The sequence below is a fragment of the Enoplosus armatus genome, chromosome 11 (assembly GCF_043641665.1).
Source record: "Enoplosus armatus isolate fEnoArm2 chromosome 11, fEnoArm2.hap1, whole genome shotgun sequence".
Lineage (NCBI taxonomy): Eukaryota > Metazoa > Chordata > Actinopteri > Centrarchiformes > Enoplosidae > Enoplosus > Enoplosus armatus.
The window spans coordinates 14624435-14648836 of NC_092190.1; the positions used below are offsets into that span (position 1 = coordinate 14624435).

At 41.8% G+C, this 24402-nt stretch overlaps 1 protein-coding gene across 9 annotated transcripts in view; it reads left to right on the top strand.

Moving 5' to 3' along the window:
• igf2bp2a (insulin-like growth factor 2 mRNA binding protein 2a) overlaps nucleotides 1-24402 on the top strand; it is a 44464-nt gene that overhangs the window by 16365 nt on the left and 3697 nt on the right. For 5 of the 9 annotated variants that reach the window (XM_070914352.1, XM_070914354.1, XM_070914355.1 and 2 more), the window contains exons 3-10: nucleotides 10155-10203; nucleotides 11423-11474; nucleotides 14804-14867; nucleotides 15955-16242; nucleotides 16554-16688; nucleotides 20088-20210; nucleotides 22008-22143; nucleotides 23937-24074. In XM_070914352.1, coding sequence (XP_070770453.1) covers nucleotides 10155-10203; nucleotides 11423-11474; nucleotides 14804-14867; nucleotides 15955-16242; nucleotides 16554-16688; nucleotides 20088-20210; nucleotides 22008-22143; nucleotides 23937-24074 — 985 coding nt within the window. The remainder of the gene's footprint in view (nucleotides 1-10154; nucleotides 10204-11422; nucleotides 11475-14803; nucleotides 14868-15954; nucleotides 16243-16553; nucleotides 16689-20087; nucleotides 20211-22007; nucleotides 22144-23936; nucleotides 24075-24402) is intronic. The other 4 variants (XM_070914359.1, XM_070914357.1, XM_070914360.1 and 1 more) reach the window with 4 other exon arrangements.

The following is a 24402-nucleotide window of genomic DNA, read 5'->3' on the forward strand; positions in this document are numbered from 1 at the left end:
CGTGCCTGTCAGTGACAGTGCTGACTACGTGCTTTGTGACGGGGACTCGGAGGAGTCCTCAGTTAGCGAAGCAGCAGTGTAGAGGAGCAGGCAACCGTTTGATGTGTGCAGGACAGGACAGAACAGTGTGGCACATGACTCTGCAAGTCCTCTTGAATCATCTTTTTGTTTATTATTCTTTTTTTTTCTCAGGCTGACGCTTGTGGCTCAGTGGCAAGGGAAGTGGTTTTAGCACTAATAGACTAACATGTGTAAATGTCGTAATTGCAGCTGATTGACTGACTGTTTGCTGCATTTTTGCATTTTGGATTAGACATGTTTCTTGTCCATCACACTGATTTGCATATGTAAGGTTATTTATTCAGTTGTAGTTGTAAATACTACGTCTGTCTGGGGGCTGTTGGAAGGTCTTATTGGTGCATATGTGTGTGTGTGTGTGTGGTAACCATTTCCCAGTCCCTCTCCACTCAAAAATGTGCTTATTGTTACTTCACGGTGATGATTGAGCTTCACTGTGCAGAATGATGCATGTGCAGAGTGGCTGTTTTCACATTCATCTGCTGAAGACGGAGAGTTTCTCGGTTCTCACCATAAACATGACTTTAACCTTTAACGTTTGCATGAGAACGATTTTGTGATGTCACAGCTAGTTTGGAAACCAGTCATGATCCAAAATGCAACTTAAACAACTTTGATGCTGGAAACTTGAAACATCCAGTGCACACTTTGAAATGAACAATATATGCATCTTCATAGATTCTGGATTTGTCACTGAGGGAGAAGGTGGAGATGTAATTTTAATATCATTTTAACTAATGAATTTAAGTTTTGGTGGAAAAACCATGTCACACACAAATTACTATTCAAAGCAGAGTGTCTTTATATATCTTAAAACATGTCTGCAGGGGACTTTTTAACTAAATATTTTAACTTCACAAAGATAAATTAAGATGTTTCTCTGAGTTTCAGTGCCATTTATTCCTGAGAAGATTTGTTTCCTCTGGTAAACAGTAATGCTATGTTGTCCAGGGAGTAGTATCAGACTATCGCACTTCCTTCTCCCTTGAGAAGATCCACTACAGTTCTTGTTATCACCATTTATGAGCTTCCTACTGCAGAGTAATTGACTGTTTCCTGCCTTCCAGCAACATACTGGCTGGAAGGATGTTCAGCAAAAACGTGTATTAAGATAAACGTGGGACAAGGATGCGTTTTTGCACCAAAATGTAAATGTCCAGGTTTGATTTAAAATGTGTGACTGCATGTTCAGAGCTGCATTGAGTCGCCGTGTCAGAGCAGCACAGTTTTTCATTTAAATAGAAATGCATTATGCCACAGTGATAACAGCGGAACATTTCAAAATACTCATTTCATTGGCTTAGTAGCCATGACGGGAGAAAATTTGTTTTGTGTCAGCTGGGCACCCTGTGGCATTTTAGCACTGACTGAAAATTAATTTGTGGTGATTACTGTACACCTGGGAACCGAAAATCATTTTATATCTGCAACAGTATGCAAATAGCTTTGGACATTGCAAGAGAATGTCTGGATGTGTCCTATCTTATTGCAAATAGTTATATATGATTTTCTTCCTCATTTTTTTATTATATAATCTGCACGTTTGAGCTGACGTGCAGAGAAAAAACCCTCTTCAAATGCCTCTATTGATACAGCTGATAATGGTCGAGGACTGTGTGAATCAGTGTAAACATTACACTGCTGGAAGCCGTCTCTCATGCTTCATAGATCTCAAACATGAATGACTTGCTTCGCCTGAGTCATTGAAAATCTATTGAGTCATTTGTAATTATCCCCATCATGTGACACTGAATCCTTCCCTGATACAAGATAATAATCTACTTCAAATTTTCCTGCGTGCCAATAGACCTTGCCAATGAACTTTGTACCGCATGCAATGGATGAAGACACAACATGCAGTCCTTCCTTATTTACATCCTTCTATTAACCAGTTGCGCAAGTGTTGACAGCGAGAAGCAGACAAACGTCAACAGGAAGGCTGTGGCTTCCATTAGAGCAGCGTGCGTCTACCTGCCTTCCCTTCCTGGCCTGTGCCTCCCTGCCTGGGTGCCACAGAGAAAACTAATGCGTGAAGAGAAACAGGCAGGCAGGTAAGCGTGCTGAATTCTGATGAGTTCTCACCCGCCGAGGGCTGGGAGGGAAAACAGGAGCAGGCACCTGAGCGCTGCACGCTGAGATGAGATGGTTAGCAGCACCATGTAGCGGCAGCTTTGTTCGCGCCGCAGTATCAGTGTGAAACATGTGTGGTTAGGGAACAATGAAGAAGAGCAGATACAATGCATGTTTTCTTAAGGGGGAGAAGTTTTTGATGAATGCAAATGAAAGCCTGGAGGAATAAAAGGATTTAATGAAACTAAATATCACCAGTAACAATTATTGTTATTTTGGACATTTTAGTACATTATATGTATTCTTTTAGATGAACCAAGGACTGCCTGTTTGTTGTCTCAGTTATCTCTAAAACTTAAGGAGAGCGAAGCAATTTTCCACCAAACTGTCCCTGAAGGGTTTCCTTTGACCTCAAAAACAGCCGATATGACACTGTTTCTAGATTGTGGCACCCTTTGACACAGTGGTTAGGGAGATTATTAATTCATTTAGTTCAAGCTACAGTAGGCAATATTGTTGAATTATTATTTTGGTTGAAATAACAAATTTTGACCATTGCATGCCACTAACAATATCTGATTGAAGGGCCCCTTTAAAAACAATGTGTGTCTGTGAGCACCTGCCCCCTTATATTCTTTGTATTTAGTCTTTTAAAGAACTGGACCCGGTCTGAAACAAACAACCAATCATGGTTAGCCAGCACGTAACTGGCCAATCACATTGACTCTGTACAAACAAGGGCTACACCTTCCACCTCCTGGATTGGAGTGTGAGTCAGAACGGTTGGAAGAGACGAATCAAAACACAGAACCCCTGATTACCCTGATTGGCTGTTTGATTCAGACCGGGTCCAGTTTTTTAACCTTCTATTAAAAATTGTCAGTGACATGCAATGGTCAGAATTAGTTATTTCAACCAAATTAATAATTCAATAGTATTGCCTACTGTAGCTTTAAACGCTATAATCAATATTTTGTACATTCAACAGTGGATCAAATGACTGCGTGTGTCGCCTGTAGTGACGAACCCACGGAGAATTATCGCCATGCAGTTCCCTTTAGCGTCTTTCTGTTCATTGTTTTGGTTTTACGGCTCATAACTCCGCTGTTTTGGATCACTGTCGCCGTTCTCATCAGTGTCGCTCCCATCTGAAGCCGCTGCATTCATCTGAGAGATGTCCTTGAAAGAAAAGCTCAATTGAAACCCAAGTAAATGTTCATTCATTATTCATTTATTACTGGACATTTTGCTCTTCATTTATGTTGAAGTGTAGACAAATGTCACATTTTGCATGCAGGCCTGCTGTGACTGCACCGACTAAAAGAAACAATCTACGTCACGCTCGCAATTAATTCTAATGAATGAATCAGAAGTGTACAAATTAAACCTCGTCTCTGTTTTCCTTCTATTAGAAAGACGCAGTTGTTTCCAGGAAATGTCTCGGAAATTGTTAGGAAATTACAAACATATGAAAAATATGTTTTTTTAATGTTTTTTTTGTCCTCTTGTCCTGTCTAACAAGATGTTGGGGGTTGCAGTATAAACTATGTGTATGGACCTTTACATACAGCCTGTGAGCTGAGTATGTGAGCTGAGGAGCTGCTTCAGGGTTTGTTTGTCCTTCTGGAGGACAAATAGCAACACATCTTTGTGGCTGAAGGACAATAACAATGCATAGATGCTCCTCTTATACAAATCCTGTTATCTCTGCTCCGCAATAACTGGACGGGCCTTAGAAAAGTGCTTAGGAGCACTACACAGAAATGGCCTGAGCTCTCACTTAATCCAGCAACAGAGAGGGGGATGCAGTGGGAGCGCCGCCACAGTTTGAAAAGAGGTGCAGAGGGACATCTTCCACATACTAGGGTCCCCTGAATATTGTTGACTTGTTGCTTCCTCTCTGAGATTTCAGGGCATTTAGGTGCTTAAGAGCTTAAGGGTCAAAGCTAGAAATTGGGTTAATTCAGATAAAACGAGTCTGTGGTTGGTGTATTAAGGACCACCAGACTATTCGACCAACCCACCCAAACTGACCCATATAATTTAATGTAGTGCTGCTTCCCTTTCAGACTGGGTATAAATAAAACCATCTATCAGCGCAGGTCGCAGTAAGTTGTAAAGGAATAAGAACAGCACTGACGTATTTGTCAGCTTAGAGCTTTGCCGTCTTTACAATACTGATGATGTTAGAGCAACGGGAGCTCACATACATGCCCATGTAGCTGATTGTCAGATGATCACATTATACTGCACTCAGCGCTCAAACGCCGGACTGCTACATAAAAGAAGCAGAGACATTAGTGTTGCTTAGACAGTATATATCACTGGATTTGTAATATGATCATGTAATAGGTGCATAATCACACGCCTCCAGTGTGATTTATGGCTGCAGAGGTTTTCATTTCCTATTTTATCTGCATGGTATGGCTGTGATGAAGGCCAGATCATCTTTCATTTCAAAAGTCATCAATTATCTTCTGTGCAATATGAAGTCTTCTGGACTGATGTGGACTTCCTGTATCTATTGTGTCATTAAGAGTGGATTTCAGCAAGGGAACAAAGCGCTTTGTCAGGCAGATACGGAAAGGAGGGAGGGGTGAAAAATAAAGATTTCTGTTCTTCTGGTGTGAGACTGATCCAGTGATATTGCTCATCGCTTTATCACAAGGTATGAATAATCTCTTTAAGCGTTAAGCAGCAAACGTGCCCATATTGGTGTGAAACAATGGCGAGGCGGTTTATAATGTGAGACTTTTGCTCGGGGAGAGTGTTGACAGCTCAATGGACACAGGAGAAAGGAACATGACAGTTAAAGGGAGAAAAAAAAACTTTATTAGGCAGGTGAATTTTCCTCGTAGAAACAATTAGATGTGAGGTTTCTAGCGGAGGTGACTGTGTGTGCAGAGGTGTTTGTGGGAGTTTTGTGAGGCAGTGTGCTCTGGACAGGCCCGGTGGACTGAAAGGCTATTTGGGATGTCTTTTTATTCGTCCAGAGTGAGAGCCTCCCCGCTGGGCACAGAGCAGCTTGCCTTGTGAGCCGTCTCTGACAAGCACGGGCATCCGCACAGAGCAGGGAGGGAAAGGTAAACAAGGCTTTTAAAGGCCTCATTAGACAGAATCCTTGAGCAGAGAAGGAAATGTTTAATCATTCACTCCTGTGAGTTTCTGTTAAAAAAAAGAAAAAAGAAAAAAATGTTTTGCACTCATTCAAGGAAGTCTAAAAGATGTCTGAAAAAAAACGCCCTGTGACGGTTTTGTGTTGCAGTCCCAAATGACATGAGTGACTTTTTGGGAGGTCTTTTCAAATAACAAAGTACACTTAAATTTATGACAAATTGAATTACCATTATGTCCTGTTTCATACTGATGTGCGTGTGTAGGAGATTTTTCGGTGTCATGTGTTTTAGGAACTCAGAGAGACAAATTAACTGAAGCACCTTGAACTTCTTCAACTTCAACTTCATTAACATCAAATCTCTTAAATGATATGAAATAGAAACCTTTAAAACCATTTGTGAACCGTATGTGTAACGAAATAGTCTAAGCTCCAACATTCATTTACTAGCTAAGATTTTGAATGCAGGACTTTTAGTTGCACAGTATTTTTATACTATTTTTACTTTTACTCAAGTAAAAGATCTCGATACATCTTCCGCTGCTGGACGTTAGTGTAAGTCACGTGATAACTGGTCATATGTGGTAGTTTGTCGTCATATCTCTAGATTTTTTTTTGTCGTCATATCTTCCAAAACCTTTGACTCTATTTTGTAAATGCTTCCTATATTTTAGATTGCGTCATGTTTTATGTTCATTTCATGTCTATCATTTGTGGTGGAATTTTTCCCAGACTGTCTGAGCTGTTGACATCTTGTCCCACCACGTTTCTTTTCAAAGACTTTCCGCTTGTGCACTGACAGGCACGCTCTTTATGCAATCATCAGTGTCCACATGCAGCCCTGTGACTCATGTACGCTGGACTCCAGTTGGAGCTGAAATTGTTCAAAGAAACAAAAATAAAATGTTGCCCCAGAAGTTGCTAATTCTAATTAATTATTTTAATGTTATCGATTAATCTACTGTTCATTTTCATGTTCTCAATTAACTGATTAATTGTTTGATCTATAAAACATTAGAAAACAGTTTTAAAAAGTCCATCACAATGTCCTAGAGCCCAAAGCGACGTCACCAAATGTTTTGTTTGGTCCGACCAACAATTCAAACGCAAAGACTTTCATTTTGAGAACCTGAAACTGTCACATTTTTTAGCACTTCGGCCTGAAAAATGACTTTAACAATTAATAATTTATCACAATACTTGTAGATTCATTTTCTGTCGATCACCGTCCTCATAGAACTGATCGTTGCAACTATGCCTTACAGTTCTTTAAACAAAGGTGTTAAATGTTGATGAAAATACTTCTGAAAACAAAATGTTAGAAAAGTAGGTTCTAAGTGTATAACTTGTATAACTTTCGACGTTGCTGATCAGATGTTCATCTTTAGGAACACTGCAAACTCCTGGCGAGGGGTGAATACCCTCTTTCTCACCCCGCTGTCCGCCCGCCCTCTCAGAGGTTAAAATTCCTTCGACTGCTCGGCGTGCGCGTGTGTATTAGCATGCACGCGTGTGCGCAGACACTGTTTCTTACCTCGTGCAGGTGGGTGCAGTAAATATTAGCTTTTCAAATGAACATGGCCACCCTCAGATATTTAAAGGCCGAAAATTGAGAGGCTTTCTTTTTTCTCTTGGCAGGCGGCTCCAAACCAACAGCAGACAGCTTGGTTACATTCAACAAACATTAAGTAACCGTTGACTTCAGTCTGTATCTTCTACTGCAGTTCATTTTAGACTTTGGGAAAGGGAGGAGCTGAGGAAGGGCGCTGGGTTCACCTTGAATGCAAACAAACAGATATTAGCAGATGCTTGCTGCTTCATATAATACCACTGGGTTATTCCCTGAATATAAAGCAACACATATGACCTGAGGACATACAGCTGATGTCTGCAGCTATAAACACTACAGAGCGACAATAGTATGTGTTGCATGGCCTCTCCCTACCCTGGAGACAGACAGACAGACAGACAGAGAGCAGTGATCTTATGGTTAGCCAGTGGCCACAGGCATGCTGAAAATGAGACCTTGAAGAACTGTCGGGAGGCGCTGTCACTTTTTCCGAGAGATGTCCATTCACGGAGCTTCCCCTGCATTTTTCAGCATGACAGGCAAGCAAGTGGCCTTTAAAACATGTGCAAGCTACAGAGAAGAAAATAAACAGAAAAAAAAGAAGTCTTGCTTGAATAGGAAGTGATCCACGTGTTGTGAAGTGAAGTTGTGAAGATAGTGGGATAATATTGATAATGAAAGCCTACAGTTTACACCAAACTCTGCTCTGTCCTCCACCTGACAGTGGATCCGCTAATGTGCTTATTAACTAAAGAGTGCAGAGGACAACATTACTGTGCTGCAGTTCAGCGTCATGTGGTCTAAAATTACATCAAGGTTACAGTTGACAAATCAATTAGCAAAAACACAATAGAAGAGAGCTGGTCCCTCAGAATTCACAGGCTATTTAAGCAGATGACGCTGAATGAAAGGAGCCTTTAGTTTCCATATTCGGCAGCTCAGGGATGCCAGCGTTTGGGGCTGTTTTGAGGTTTTGGAGTTGGCCTTAAACGCTTTTCAGCTATTGGCTGCTTTTGGATGGCAGGAGAGTTTTTACTACGTTGAGAAAGGTGATGTGTTTTAGTGGTGCAGACTGATTTTTATCAGTTTACCCCATTTTGGATGCCGGTTGCTAAGAGAGATCTTTCATCGAGACACTCGCTTTAAACCACCACCAGTGACAGAAAGCTTGCAGGCCACCGTGTGGTAGGACACACTGGGAATTGTCAGCTTTCTCTGGGATATTGTGTCCACTGTTAGTTTCCGCAGGAGGACGCATTTGACAGAGGATAAACCAGATATATGTCATTTTCCTGTCGTTTTATTTATGAAAGTATTTACATTTTAAAGATGTTAAGTCACTGATATAGATTTACAGAGTCGTTACAGTTAGTAGAATCATATTAATGTCATTGAAATGACTCATTGATATAAAATAATGTCTTAATGTTTGTGTTTTGCTTATAATCAATAATAGCACTCTATTCATTTATTCCTCAATACAGTAACAATAGTGCTTAAAGTTTAAATGGATGGATGAGGAGAGGAGAGGGCTGTCCTAAATCCATCTGACGCTCCTCTTCTGGGGTTTTTTTCCTCGAGCAGCACAATCAGAAAGAGTCATTCATTCATGTCCAGCTGCCAGCTCGGTCCTCTCGTTCTCTCCTGGGCGCTGACAGGAAATTCTGACCTGCGGTCGCTTTGTGCTTGGACGTGTTCAGAGAGAAAGATTCAAAACCTAGACTGAGAAATGTGTGTTAATGTGTGCAGGAATGAGCTTTATGTGTGTGTGTGTGTGTGTGTGTGTGTTATATGCTTTTATCTGTGTGCTTGTGTTTCCCGCGGAGAATCCTCCTGAACTTAGATCCACCTCTCATTATCTCTTCTTATTACTGTTTCTCCTCCACTTCATTTCTTTACCTCCATCCTCTGCTCTCGCTCCTCCAATGTCTCCTAATTGTGTGCTGAAATGCTTCTTAAATGATGTTTTGGGGTTACGGTCGATCAGCGGTGTGGCTTTTTTTTTTCTCCACCAGCCTCTCTGATTTTTAAATCAGCAGCTCTCATTGCGGAGCTGAACTCTCTCACGTTAATGTAGTTGTTAACAGCTTGTGGTCACCGGGCGGTTTGTGTGGCTTTGCTGTTTGAGCCGACGCGCTCGGTGGAAGGCTGTGTGGAAGCACCGGGCAGAGAGGGACACTGTCTCATTTGTACGTCCATCTTTCTTCTGTCTTCTCTGACTGACAGATAAACAACTAAAAAGACGTGGTTAAACCGAGCTTGTTCAAATCCTCATCATCTTGACAACTCTGGGGTTTGATCATCTTTGTTGTTAATCACAAATCAAATTCACAAACAGTTGACAGGTTGACAGGCAGCAAAAAATACGGATAAAGATTGAAATGCATGTGATACATTGTCAAGGAATAAATGAAAATCTTGTTCATTGGTTGGTACGGCTATTTTTTCTTTCTTTCTTTTGTTCTCTTTTCTAAAATTCGAACCAAAAACACTTCCTCTAATGCGATTGCTTCACTCAGGAAAAGGGAAGTCTTTAAGGTCCAAGAGATGTCTGAAATTACCAAAACAAAACCAAAACTGCGACTTTATCCTCAGTTGATTCTTTTTCATGTGAAATTTCAGCATGTTTCAGCAAGTTTATTTCAACACTTTTAAATGTATCTGTGAATTATATGACTTCTACCCCGACTTCGTCACTTCCTTCTTTCTCAAATAAAAAATGGCAGCTTTGTTGCTTTTTAATTGTTAAATCATGAATGCGGTCCTAAGCGATACAAATGTATTTTTTCTTCTGATCATCCCTAATCAAATTGCTTTGGATTTGTCAAATTATTCGTCCTCATTCTTTAGCAATTACAGCCATTTTCATTCAAATCAGTTTTTTTTTCATGTCTTTTGTGTCACCTCCACGTCTCGCAGTGAGAGTAGCGAGAATAGCATTTGTAGGAGGGTGTTACTGAGAGTCACTAGCTGCTGTCTAATAAACGTCCACACCTACGTTTCCTCCAGCACTTCCACGACAGTCATTTGATTTGTTATACTGTCTAATGAGCTGTGGGCGTTGTAGAAAGCTAAGATGACACTGACTGTTAAATTACATACGATACAGCTCTGACTCTGCATTTGTGCCTCTGAAGCGTCTTTTGCTTCTCTTTCTCTTTGCTGTTGTTACGAGGAGTGTGTATATCGTGTATATAAGTGAAGTTTGGCTTTCTCCATAAACACATGACTGTAACTCTATATGTGTGTGTGTGTGTGTAAGTGTGAGTGTGTGGTTCAGGTCTGTTAAATCCACTCCGTCTGTGTCTCTCATCTCTGCAGGAGTCGGAAGATCCAGATCCGGAACATTCCCCCTCATCTACAGTGGGAGGTCAGTTGTTTGTCTCTGTGTGTGTGTGTATGTGTGTGTGTGTGTGTGTGAGACAGACACAGTGATGCCCAGTTGAAGCACCAGGTAGCACATAAACCAGTTCCCCGACAATGAGTCACCAGCTTTTACACTGTATTTCCCTATAGACTTCAGCATTTGTGTGTGTGTGTGTGTGTTTATGTCTGTTTCTGTGCGTATGTCTGTGTCAGCGTGTGTTGCTGTGTGGATGACACTGTGTCTGTGTGTCAACATCTGCAACTTTGCTGGGGTCCAAGTTGTTTTTCTCTGCGTGAGTGTGTCTGTCGTCATGCCTGCCAACTCCCCCATTTTTACCTTATTCATAGGTTGTCTAAGTGCTCCTAGAAAACTCTCAAAACTTCTCAGACCATTAAGAAATTCAAAAATATCAACATTAATGGACAAATCTGTCTCTCTGCTTGTCTGACAGATATAAAACGTTGCCAGGACATTTTTCCCCTTTTCAAACGAAGTGGTTGCGTCTCTTGAGCAGTTCCACTTGGAAATGTAAAAAGAAATCTATTTTTGTCATCTTGCTGTTGAACATTTTTATTTGCCATCTTCTAGTAACCATTCATGATAATAAAGAGTACATTTGTTCAAGTACTGTACTTAAGTAGAATTTCAAACCACCACCACTACTTGAGTATTTCCTTTTTATGCTGTTATACTTCTCCACTATATTTCCATTATATTAATTTGAAAGCTGAAGTTAGTAGTTAGTAGTTATTCGTGTATTAAAACAACCATTAATAGTTTTTGAGTCACAGCAAATTTCAATCTTATGCTTTGAATTTTACTTTTGGATTACAGATTCATAATGTTTGTACATAAAGTCCTTCATACATTCAAACTGATTTACTAAATCAGGTTTCACGATTATAGACTTATAGAAACTTGAGTTTGTGTAAATTGTTTGCCAGGAAACATCTATAGCTGCGTCCAATCAAATCAACTATGTCAACATATTATTATTGTTCATTACAATTGTCAATGGGATTTTGAATGAGGTGCCGAAGTTCTGGTTTCACTTCGGGTCTCTAATACACTCCCACTTGTCACGTTGTTACTTGAACTCTGGCCCACATTTAGGACTTGGAGCCTGACCTGTGTGTGTGTGTGTGTGTGTGTGTGTGTGTGCGTGTGTTTCCCTCAGTGGCCGTAGTTGTGTCTCTAACTCGTGCTCTCATTTCTCCCTCAGGTTTTGGACGGCCTTCTAGCTCAGTATGGTACTGTAGAAAACGTGGAACAAGGTACAGAACTCTTCCCCTCGCTCGTTTGCTGCACATCTCATCATCATCATCATCATCATCATGCTGGCTCCAACTGTTCAATGCACATGTGTCTATTTAGCAACACACGCACAGAGACCTCCCAGTGAGTCAAGTCTCCCTGTGTGACTTGACTTCCTTGTTACTGTCATCCCACACACCCATTATCTAAACATAACCCATCTCTGCATATAAATCATCCTTTATCATCTTGTCTGCGTGCGCGCATGTGTGTCTTATAAGTTTTGACCCACGGAGAGCAGCGTTTGAATTACATGCAGCCTCTATAATAAGCACTGTGTATTGCCATGTGTCCCATTGGCCTCAGCGTATGGATTGAAGTGGGCAGACATGGCAGACGTCCAGTAGTAATGTGTCCGTGTGTGTGTGTGTGTTTATGCCTGTACGTGTTGTTTGGGGAGGTGCATCGTGGTAATGGGGGAGGACACTGTAGGCGCCTGTGGTGAGGCTTTTGCACTGTCTGAGTGTGTGTGTGTGTGTGTGTGTGTGTGTGTGTGTGTGTGAGAGAGCATGGTAGACAGCACTAGAGCTATCCATAGGAACTTTTCGCTGTCTACACACACATGCATGAGTTGCGCGCACACAGTGAGAAACAAACACACACATACACAAATACTCACACACATGGTGTGTCAAACCAGCCAAGACAAACTACCACCCACTGTAGTCATGACAGGTGCTAAAAGAGAACCCAGCAGAGAAATTACTCCACTCAGAGTTTCCCAGACGCTGCCGTAAAAACAGCCTGCTTCATTTGTATCGTACCAGACACCAGCGCAGCGTTTCCTCTTCTTCCTCCTTTATCCTTCAGTCCGGCTCTCTCCGAACGTCAGAGTTGCACAGATACAGTGCGTGATCAAAGCTTCCAGAGAGCCACCTAGCTTGTGTATCTGTCCCCGTTTTATTCACTCTCTGTCCAACTTCCTGTCACTTTTCTCCGCCTGCGCCCGTGCGCTCTGGTTACGGGGTGAGGTTTTGGAGGAGTCCCATGTTCTTGTGTGGCATGGTGAAGGCTGCCGGTGGCGGGGCAGGGCGGGCGGGGCAGGGCAGAGCTGGCTGTGAGCGCTGGGGCCGGGCACCATGCCAGGCTCTGCCCACTCACCCTCTCTAAGCCAGCTGGGCACTCTCACTGGTTTTAACCCTTCCAAACCTGCTGTCCGCCGCACACTCGCAGGTTTGGAAGTTTTCGTTTCCACTGACAGAGACTCTGTTGCCTTCTGCCTTCTAAAAAAAGCTCCCAAGAAAAAAGTGCACTTTAAAACATTTGTTTCACCATTTCTGTGATATTGGCAATTACTTCGTATGTCTTGGCTCATTTATTTTGGTGATTGTCATTTTCTTTGTTCATATGGTTAACTTGCCAGAAGTTGCAATGGAATTTATTAGCACATTATTAAAGATATCTAAAGCATCTGCAGTGACTGTTTTTTCAGCAGGCTTTGGCATCAGCCCTCACAATCAAAGAGCAGTGGCTTCTTTGTTGACTCATCATTTTGACATTTAGCGGTTACACAAGCAGAGATCCATTGTTGACAAAGCAGAGATACCATTGTCTCTTCTGACAGAGGCCGTGGTGGCAAGGGAACAGATCTCATTACAACTTAGGACCACAAACATGGAATTTTCTCAAGAGTATTTTCTGGAGGGAACATCAATAATATCACCAACGTATATCATTCACATAACATTCTCTGAAAATAAGCATTGAGGTATTTTAAACCTTTTATTCTGTTGGTGGGTAGAAGCAGGGTTTAATTTGCGCCAGAACAGGATCCGGGAACTCAGAGAATTGGACCGGCACCTCCTTTGTCACTATCAAAATCTGTAAATAAATGTTGTGCAATGTTTAATGTTATACAAATTAGGGGGTGCGTGTGTAGGTGTGGCGCTGTCCATAGTACTGAAACGGAGTGGAGGAGATCGATAGACAGAAAGAACACGTCACTAAGTTTGGTTTCTTACTTGCTTTTCGGGGCTGTAAATACTACTTTCGTCCCTATAGTTCCCCATTGTAGAAATCCACAGACTGAAGGGAAACGAGAGGGAAGTGAAGGCACAGTCAGAGAGAGAGGGAGAGCTGCAAACCATAAACAGCTGTTTCTATGTGCCTTTCAAAACATTCAGAGACTTTATCTTTGTTTGAACAAAATTACTTTGACTGCATCTGTAACAGGACGGTCCTAGCAGTCACCAGTCACCAGACGTCACTGAAGACACAACTCTCGTCCTACTGAGATGCTACAGTGACGGAAATGTAGTGCAATAAACCTCCATTTCCCACTTAATTTAGTATATGCAACGTTTCAGACCCTGAGCAGGATACATAGGGGGGACGTAAAGAAAACCTTCCATAACTTTATGTTTATGTGTGAATTATTTCTAAAGTGGAGTCTGTTTCTATTGAATATATACTTTCAATTGCATAATTTAATTAGAAATAATTTATTAGGGGGGACAACTTCATGTTATTCACAAGCTTTGTGGACCAGAAGGCATTTCATCAATGAAACATGCTGTGTTTCTTTTTCTCAGTCACTGTTGCTCTCCCCACCTACAGGTACTCAAGAGTTAGACTCTCCACAAGATGAAAAATGTTCTTCTTTGAAGCAAAATAAAAGCTGATGTAGAATTAGGTCAAGGATATGTGACTGTATACGCTACAAAAGTAACATAACATAACACTGACATACAAAATTACATTACATACAAAGCAATCCCTAAAAAGCCTATAATATGACAGGCAGGTGATGTACTTTTTTATGCTCATTGACAAGATTTAGCAGTTTCCATCAATCTAACTAACAAACTAATTAACTAATCACTTTATCATGAGCGTGTTACACAGTTTAATCCTGTAAAGCATGTTTGGTCCCAGCGGTAATCAAACCCATAACTGTGGCAGAGTTCGCTCCGCTCCGAGCAGTCCACAAATCTTCCCAAGGTGTGTCTCTGCTGTGGAATGTGTTGCACTTTATCGCAGATTACTTGCTTTGTTTAGGCCGTCGTGTCAAACTTAAATCCGTTATTGTGCAAGCGGCAGAGAGGCTATTGTGTTTAGGGGCTCCCGTCTGTAGAGGCAGCAGCGGGGTCTGGAGGGAAGCCAGTGTGGTGATGGCTGTAATGGATTCACACAGACAAGTGGCTCTCTGGGTCACCACGGGAACCTGGACGCGTGTCTGACTCACCTACGGCAACAACAAAGACCTGCTATGTGCATGCGTAAATGTGGCCCGGACCTTTGTTTGCTGTATCTCATGTTTTTGCTTCTCCCTCTCTGTCTGGTTTTACAGTGAACACTGATACAGAAACAGCAGTGGTGAATGTTACATACGCAACCAAGGAGGAAGCTAAAGAGTAAGCAGCACAAATGATGACTCTGATGCCGCCAAGAGTAAGGCGATATGTGATGTACTTGCTTTTCACCAACATGTATGCACAGACAAGCAGCAGCAACGCAAGCGCCATTGTTCACGTACTTCACTGTGTACTTTGTGTGTACCTGGAGGATTAAAAAGTATATCCACACGGGTCAGAGTGGGGCCAAGTCATGGTTGAAACCGGAATATCCTCCTTGCATAATGCGTGCGTAATTAAACACGGTGACACCCAAGGAGGTTACTATTTATTAATGTTAAGATGACGGCAGCAACAGCAACAACGCAATTAAACATGTACTTTTTTCTCTCTATGTCAGCCCTCTGTCCACACTCAGTCGGCATTTCTCTCACCCATAAACTGAGCTTGCTGAAAATGGTCCCCAGAGTAGATAAATCTTAAAATGTCGGCATGGCGTTTTAGTGTGTACAGAGAAAAGAGAGCTTTTGCAAAACAACGACATTCAGTAAGCCTGCCCAGTCACAATCAGGAGGTGAGAAGACAACTCTAACAGTCTCAATGATCACCCATTTAAATGTGAATATCAGCTGTATTCATATGATTTTGTCAGATGACATCACAATAATAAAATGGTGATTTGATCCACACCACTGAGTCTTGGACATAGTCTTAGTTTCTCTTTAAAACTTTCCGCCATTGTTGTCGTCATTTGTTCAGAGTGTCTGCCGAAGTTACATCACTGAGGTACTCTCCCGAATGTTCATGTGCTTAAATGCACCTTGCAGATGCTTGGCGTCAGTTTCTCATGACATACACAACCGATGTTTAGAAGGACTGCAGGTTTCATGAAGCAGCATCATGTACACACGTAGTTAAAAGCAAGTATATCAGAGGCATCACTTGTTCTAATGTTTAAATTACAGTAAATGAGTTTAAAGACTCTCACTCAAGAAATAATATGGAACCTGTATACTGAGATATTATTATTTTCTTATATTCACAATTACAATTGATTATATTGACCATTAGATCCATCATTTTATCCTCTTCCTTCTCTTCCTCCTCTTCCTCCTCCTGCTCCTCCACCTTGTGCTCCACCCCCCAGAGCCATTGAAAAGTTAACAGGACAACAGTTCGACGACTACTCTTTCAAGGTGTCATATATCGTGGACATGGACGCTGCTCCGCCCGACGAGGCTCCCCGCACGCGGCGCGGGGGTCGGTCGTCCCGGGACCAGGGTGCCTCTCAGCCCGGGCCCTCAGGAGACTTTGGTGCTCCGCGGCGACAACACGACTTCCCCCTGCGCATGCTCGTGCCTACTCAGTTTGTGGGAGCCATCATCGGCAAGGAGGGCCTCACCATCAAGAATGTCACCAAACAGACGCAGTCCAAGTAAGCTGATGACGATGAGGACTCGTTAGACCTCGCCTGGTTCCTGCTGGGTTTTTTTCGTCTTTCCTGTTTTGTCCATGGTTTTCATTGAAGCCTGAATTCATTTGGCTTTTTGGTGCTGCATCCAGGCTTGCATTTGAAGAACATCTGTCATATGATGCAAGATAGCACACAATAAAAGCTTTACATTGTCAAACTAAAGAGAAGATGGCATGTTTTCTGTTAGGCACAATGTGTCAAACCTTATCATTAATTAATACGTAATGCAAGTATATTTTACTTTCTTCCACCTCTTCCTGTCTGTCTCTCAGGGTGGACATTCATCGGAAGGAAAATGCAGGTGCAGCAGAAAAGCCCATCACCATCCACTCAACCCCGGAGGGCTGCTCCTCCGCCTGCCGCATGATCCTGGACATCATGCAGAAGGAGGCCAACGAGACCAAGACGTGAGTCCGCACTTCAGCACACTCAAACATTCATAGACGTGCACATAAACACACTCAGTTGTGCTTATGCAGAGCATGTATACAGTCCCACAGGGAGATTAACCATAACGTCTGCAGGGCTATAATCTTATCCTTTAACCTGCCTGCACTCTTTTAATCTCACTGTGCATTCTCTCGCTTGGACCACTAACACAGTAAACAGAGTGCACACACACACAGACGCACTCACATAGGCTAACACGTGATCGCAGCTTAGCATTTAAGAAACGAGGCCAACCTAGTGTCTAATTGGGCTTGACACTTTTAACAAGACACTGCACCTTTTAAACTCTTTGAGCTTCTGCTGAATCTGAGCATCAACACCCACCTTTAACACATAAGATCAGTGTTTCTCTTCATTTATTTTTAAGTGCGTTGTTTGTCGAGGGAGCTGCACTCCTCTACATGACCCCTGGTGATGCGTGCACCCAGCCAGCGTTGCTGGAAATACAAAGGCGGGAAAAAGACATTTGCTTCATCGCGCTTAAATTAGTTTTTTCAGAGGTTGTTTATATTGACGGTTGTTTCTGGTGTATTGAATGGGAGCACCGGTACTGTATAATTTCCCCCCGGGGATCAATAAAGTATTTCTGATTCTGATTCTGATCAGTGTGGTCTCCCATTGAGAGTGAGAATATTTCAGACTGCTGAATGGGATGATTAAAGCTGGTGGATGCATGTAAAAACTTGGGTCTGCTAATCTCCTGACATCCAGAGGAAGTTATGTCTCACATCTGTGTCTTCTTTTTCTTTTGTTTGCCAGGAAGACATTCAAGCTAGATGTTACACCTTTAAATGAAAAGTTCGATATTTTGGGAAATATGTTTAACTACTGGTAAAAGGGGGAAACAAGGAGAAGTAGCTAGCCTGGCTACACGTTGTTTGTTTAATCTGCACAAAAACAGGAGAGTAAAAACAACAATTAACTGTTTTATGTTCTGTGTTAGTGAGCATTACTGCTGCTGGTAGGCAGATGTTGTTTTATTTTTGGACAGTCCGGCTAGCTGTTTCTCCCTGTCTTCAGTCTTTATGCTAAGCTAAGCTAACCAGCTGCTGACTTTAGCTTCATATTTTCCGTACAGACATGAGAGCGGTGTCAATCTTCTCATCTAACTCTTGGAAAAAAACAAATAAGCGTATTTCCCAAACTATTCATTCAAGTTTGTAAATGAAGAAAATGGGTAAAAGTAAAAATCAAAAATCAAATTACACCAGTGTGCATTGAAATAAACGTAAACCATTTGTAAACAGTAGTAAGTGGGCTGTTGCTCTAATCAACAATATTTACCTCTAAAATTGAGACAGTAAAGAGACCGCTCAAATCAGAAGGATGCTCCTCCAATTCTTTATGTCCTCTTGTTCCTGTTAAGTTTGATCAACATTAACCTGTCATATCACTAATCCTTCTGTCAAAAGTAACCATAGCATCCATACCTCTGCTGCGTGTCAACTAAATAACAACACCCTGCCCTGCCTGAGTGCCACACCTGCACAAATGAGCCTGTCACCTCGGCCGCTCCACGCCCTGTAATTTCACCGAGCCTAAGGAGGCCCGACACCCATTGAAACCCAAACCACCTGTAAACCCACAGCACTGTCATCTCCCCTTACCTGCCCTACAGCTCACCCCAAACTAACCCCACTTTACAGCAAAGATCAACACTTATAAACACACACACACATCTGTGACCCAGCCCAAAAGAAACCCCCAGCATCTGATTACCCTCCACCACAACCATAATTCACACTCACACCCAACAGTTGTCCCGCAGAGCAGAAATATAGATTGTACAGAAATGATGCTCCTCCTGCCCCAGCATCTTACTGCCTTCCCCATTTACACACAGGGTGTGTAGGGTTTGTTGGTTTTGGTTTTTATTTAAAAAAAAAGAAGAAGCTAATTTCATGAACGTTTCCTGGAAAGAACAATTTGTAGTTCTAAGACTGTTGTTAGCGGTAGTCTAGTTTGTTGTATTGAGTTTAAAAGCAGTCGATGATTTGCAGAGAAATTTGTTTGATAAAAGGGCTCTGTTTATTATTATTATTACTATTATTATTATTAAATATTTATTTATCATTGTTATTATCGATTGAATGAATAAAGCTGTTGCCCAGTCAACGTTCACAATCAAATCTTCAGGCCTTCGTTGTCTATAAAACAATTCATGAATCAAAAAGTATAATAATAAATATTTGTTAAAGAGTTCATGCCTCTTCCAGGCTTTTGTGACAACGTTAAGAGACTTGAACATCAAATGTAAACAACCATTTAATCACCATCTGTCCTCTAGAATACTTCAGGGTTTTGTCGAGAGCCATTTCATGGAAAAATAACTCTCTTAAATCATCATGATTTGTACAGTACGAAAGAAAATGGGGCTCACTTTCCACTTCACCCAAATTACACAGCTTGCACAATCTTTTTCCCCCATGAACATTTTTAAATCAATCAACCTCAATAGGAAATTTATCAGCTTCTAGATAAGATGAGATGAGAACATTTGATTCAGGGCCAAACCTTTGTTTCATATGTCCTTAATTTTGGCTTCGATAAGCGACACTATTTTTATATTTTTTATTCTTCATATATTTTAGATTGCATTTTACACTTTCGCATGTTCAGTTGAGCTGCTGTGCACTGATTATAGGAGGTTATGCTAGTATAGCAGTCAATTAGAATGAATTAATTGGAAGTGTACCAATTGAACACTGTCACTATTTTACCTTTAATCACTACCAATTTACATGTTTCTTTCCAGCAAACATCCAAGAAAAAACTAGGAAATCTATGAGGAAATAAATGAAAGAATCTGGGAATTTTTCTATTTTGATGATGAAGAACAGATGAAAGTTTTATAAAAACCAAAACAAATAATGCAAAAATCCAGGAGAAAATCTTAAGTTGCACTGTTTTCACGTGCTCCAGCACATTTGCAGCAGCATATCTACAGTATGTTTTTCTCTTCACCTCCTATTACCAGAAGCGATTTCTCTGCTGTACTTGTTGCGATAGTCCCTTGTTTATTGTAAACGGTGTCTTCTTGCAGCCGGAAACTTTTGGGTGCATGGGTACAGAAACTTGGCTTAAATTGATCTTTTTTCATCTGTGAAAATCTGTACAAACCACAAAGGAACCATCGCGCACACATCACTAAATGAAAGGCTCGTGTCTTAACATTGTGCCCCGTGCTTACAGCAGCACTTCCAGCTGGGCAGCTATCCACATTCCTGTTCATCTCCATCACACCATAACATTCCTCACACCACATCAGTGACACTCAGCGGAACTTATCTTCTATCATCTCGCCTAACCTGAGTGTGTGTGTGTGTGTGTGTGTGTGTGTGTGTGTGTGTGTGTAGGACGGAGGACATCCCTCTGAAAATCCTTGCCCACAACAGCCTCGTGGGCCGGCTGATTGGGAAGGAGGGCCGCAACCTGAAGAAAATTGAGGAGGAGACAGGGACCAAGATTACCATCTCCTCGTAAGTGGCCTCTCCCGCTCCTTCCTCTTTCACACATGCCTCTTTCCTCTTTCTATGCTACTAGCCGCACTAGCGCCTTCAGGAAAACAAACACACACTGGATTGTGGCATTGTGGAACATCAGCAATTATACTTTCAAAGACAGTGTTGACTATTCCTAATTTAACCAATGATCAAATAACAGGATTCTCTGTGCCATACCTTTCTCCAACAGCCTCCCCAGCATGTGGTTTCACTTAACTGAGTTGTTGTAGAACAAATGTGAGAAGTTGATTACAGCTCCTTCACTCCAGAACATGATATTAGAGAGAGGTGGTGGTTATACCCCATTTAACGGACCATGCTCACCAACCTTAGTTCATTTAGGGGCTAATGAATTGCTCTGTCACTGCAAACTCTGAGGACGTAATGAGCCTTGGGAAAGAGACAGAGAGGAAGAGGAGGAGGAGGAGGAGAGAGAGAGAGACAAAGAGAGAAGCAGAGGGTTCTTTTGAGAAGAGGCAAATTGTAGATTCAATTTTGATGGTTCCTTGAAATCTTTTCAGTGTCCTCTGCGCCCACGACACTCAGGAGAGAATAGATTGGTTCTGCTTCAAAGACCCAAAGTTGTTGTTTGTCCAACTTCCAAGGTAACTGATTTATGGAGCGACCGCTTATTTGACTCACGTAATAATAGACGGAGTTCGGGGTTAAGAAATATTTAGTTCTCTCAGTTGTGCTGTGGTCAGCTCGCCTGCTGTATAAGATCCAAGTGAGCATCATAATTGCAAAAAGCAGTGAGAACAACTTTCAGGGCAAAGAGTTTTTCTCGTAACTTAGGTTAACCTTCTATTTTTCTTAACTATCTTTAATTTCAGACAGTTTGAGTTGTGAGTTGGCCATTCCACAAAATGATCAGATCAAGTTAAATATCTTGCTGCAGTGTTTTTACACGTATGCTTCTTATACAGCAGTTTTTCTCTTCAAATAATAATAAGCAAGGGTGGATGAGTCCATTTCGTCACTGTGCTGATATTCACATCCTGACCTCCAGAGAGACAAACGAGGTTTTTAAAGCCCCCCCTGAGGCAAATTTGTGATTTGTGATTTTGGGCTACATAAATAAAATTGACTTGACTTGACTTAAAGGGGACACAATATCTTCTGTGTCTCTGGGGGAGCTTTGTCGAGTCTGAAAAGAAAATGGTTTGGGCTAGGTGTCTAATTCATAACACAATGTCTGCGTTAATTACGACTGGGAAGGGCCGATTTTTCTGATTGCTCTGTTGTATCCGACTTAATTACACGCAAGTCTATGAATATCAAGCAAACAAAGATGTCTTACGTCAGACACAGTAAATATTTTCACTGTCAGATGACATGAATGCACGCAAGTCACTAACGTGGGAATCTTTTCCATCTCGACCGTCCAGCCCATATGATGTGAATGTGGCTTATTGAAACCCTATTGAGTTGTATTATAGGAAGTGTAGGAACCAGTGTTTTTGGAGCCAGAAAATCTCGGCTTACTGGTGCTTCAGTTTTGATCCTTCTTTTTTTAAACCTGTGTCTTGTGATTCTTCTAACTTTACGGAAATGCAGTGCTAAATTATCTGTCAACTAAGCAAGAAATGTGCTATTGATGTTGATTATACAGCCTTCAATAGCACTAAACACAAATACAGGAAATGCAATTAATATCAGCTCAGTCACCTCCACCTTCTGAGAAAAAATGTGAGCAGAATATGAGTGTGCCTCTTCTCTGTATTTGTAGTTGTGTATGCATATACTTATTTGTGTGTGTGATCTCCCTTGCAGGTTACAAGATTTAACCATTTACAACCCCGAGAGGACCATCACAGTGAAGGGCAGCTTGGAGGCGTGTTGTAAAGCCGAGGCGGAGATCACGAAGAAACTGAGAGAAGCCTATGAGAATGACATTGCTGCTATAAACGTAAGCTGAGCTGAAAGGCCTCTTGAACGTGTGTGTGTGTGTGTGGTTATGATCTCAGGTTGACTCACATAGACTGACAGGTGAACAACGGAGAGGAGTGATGATATATGGCGGGATAACATTGCCTCCCCATTCAGTAAATGTTACCACCAGCATTAGTAATAGTTGTTGTTGTCTGCTTGGTAAATGGATAACAGTAAACGATCGCTGAATAACTCATCAGTGAGTCGGGTGTTTGAGCACAGCGTGTCTGCATACGTGTGTGTGTGTGTGTGTGTGTGTGTGTGTGTGTGTGTGTGTGTGTGCGCCTGTTCCACTGAGCCTCTGACTCACGCTCACTTCCCCGCTGTGTGTGTCTGTGTTCCTGCTGAAACACACTGCGTTTCCCAGCATCCATCTGATATCTGTAGGACTCTCTCTCTCTCTCTCTCTCTCTCTCTCTCTCTCTCTCTCTCTCTCTCTCTCTCTCTCTCTCTCGCCCGGCTCCTCTTTCACACTGCCCCACGATGACATCACCGGTGCTGCAGCCAGAGAGGTCAACCTCAGAGGGAGGGAGATAGTGATGATATCGCACGCTCCCTCTTGCAAGTGATTGAGTTCACTGTGATGATGAACAGCAGTCACTTGTGGAGTGACTCGGTATCTCAGCATATCTGCTTTTTCTTTGCTACTTTGAGCCTTCATTCTTGATTGTCCAAATATTGGCTCTGAAATAATCATCAAGAAGTATCACGCAGCATGCGGTTAAATTGCTCTGGCTGGTGAGAGCAGTTCTGGCACCTGTCGGGGGGCCGAGCGTTGACTCTACTGTAAGCGGTGAGGGCCATCTAGCGTGACACTGTGGATATTACACACAGAGAGCTTTCCGGGAACAAGGAAGTGAAAGGGAGACCGCGTGTCATGTCACGGCCATGAAACCAGAATAGCTGACTTGACTTTGAGGGAGAAATATTTTTGTCATGCTGATACATGGTTTACACAAATAAAAGCACTTTTTATGTAATGGAGTTAGTGTTAGGAAAGGAACAGTTCACACAATAAGGGCTGCAACTAATCTGCCAATTATTTTCTCATTAAATCGATTCATAGTTTTGCATATTAAATAGTGGAAAAGGCTTGTTACTGTTTCCCTAGAGTGCAAGTTGACATCTTCAAATTGCTTGTTTTTGTCCAAACAACGATCCAAACCCTAATATATTAAATTTAGTATAATAGAAAACAAAGAAAAGCAGCGAATGCTTGAGAGACTGGAACCAGGAAATGTTTGGTATTTTTGTTTGATTAATGACTTAAAGGATTACTCCATTATCAGAACTGTTGCTGACTGCTTGTCTGAGCTCGACATGTTACATTTGGCAGGACGTATTTCACTTTCTTACCTTAAAGGTGATGAAAAACAACAGTTAGGTTCTATGACCCTGTTCACAGTCACCTGGTGTTTGGTGTTTATTTATTATTCCAAAACAGGTAATATTTGTACTTACTTGGAAGGAGTCATTTGCATTTTACATTTGCATTTTTAGATTCTCTAGGTTGTGCTCACTGCAGACTTACTGTAAACGGTACTGGTCAGCGTCCTCTTGCAGCAGGAAACATAACCTTTGGATGCTCGTGGACGTAAAATCCAAGTCAAAATCGGTTTAAAATGATCTCCTTTAAAAAAAGAAATCGGCATATTTTTCAGTGAAAATTGGTACAAAAAAATAAAAATAAAAATGATAGCCTTAATTAAATCCTAATGTAGTTTTCAAGTCGTGACTAAAATCTGCCTCTGCTTGTCTTCTTCTGCACAGCAACAGGCCAACCTGATCCCAGGCCTGAACCTGAACGCTCTGGGCATCTTCTCCTCTGGTCTGCCGGTGCTGCCCCCTGCTGCTGGACCACGCGGTGCAGTGCCCCCTGTGGCACCAGCAGGATACAACCCATTCTTAGTGAGTACAGTACGCTCTTTTTAAACAGACTACTTCTGCACACAACCATAAAAGGTAGTGAAAAAAGATCAAAAATACTTCTTTTAAGAATTACTTTACAGCTGTGGGTTTTAGCCTCCCAGCTTAGCGACATGCAGCTCCTGCAGGGATTAGTTTTGACTTGATGAAGAAATTCGTTTCCAACACATGGTAAACCAGGTTCCCCCTGAAGTGCTTTTTGAAAAAACAACACTGTGTTGACTCAGGCCTTCCTGCACGATGCTGTACACAGTTTGAAACGACCAGAATTCCCCCATCTTCTCCAGAGATGAGTCAGTTTGTCTGTAAA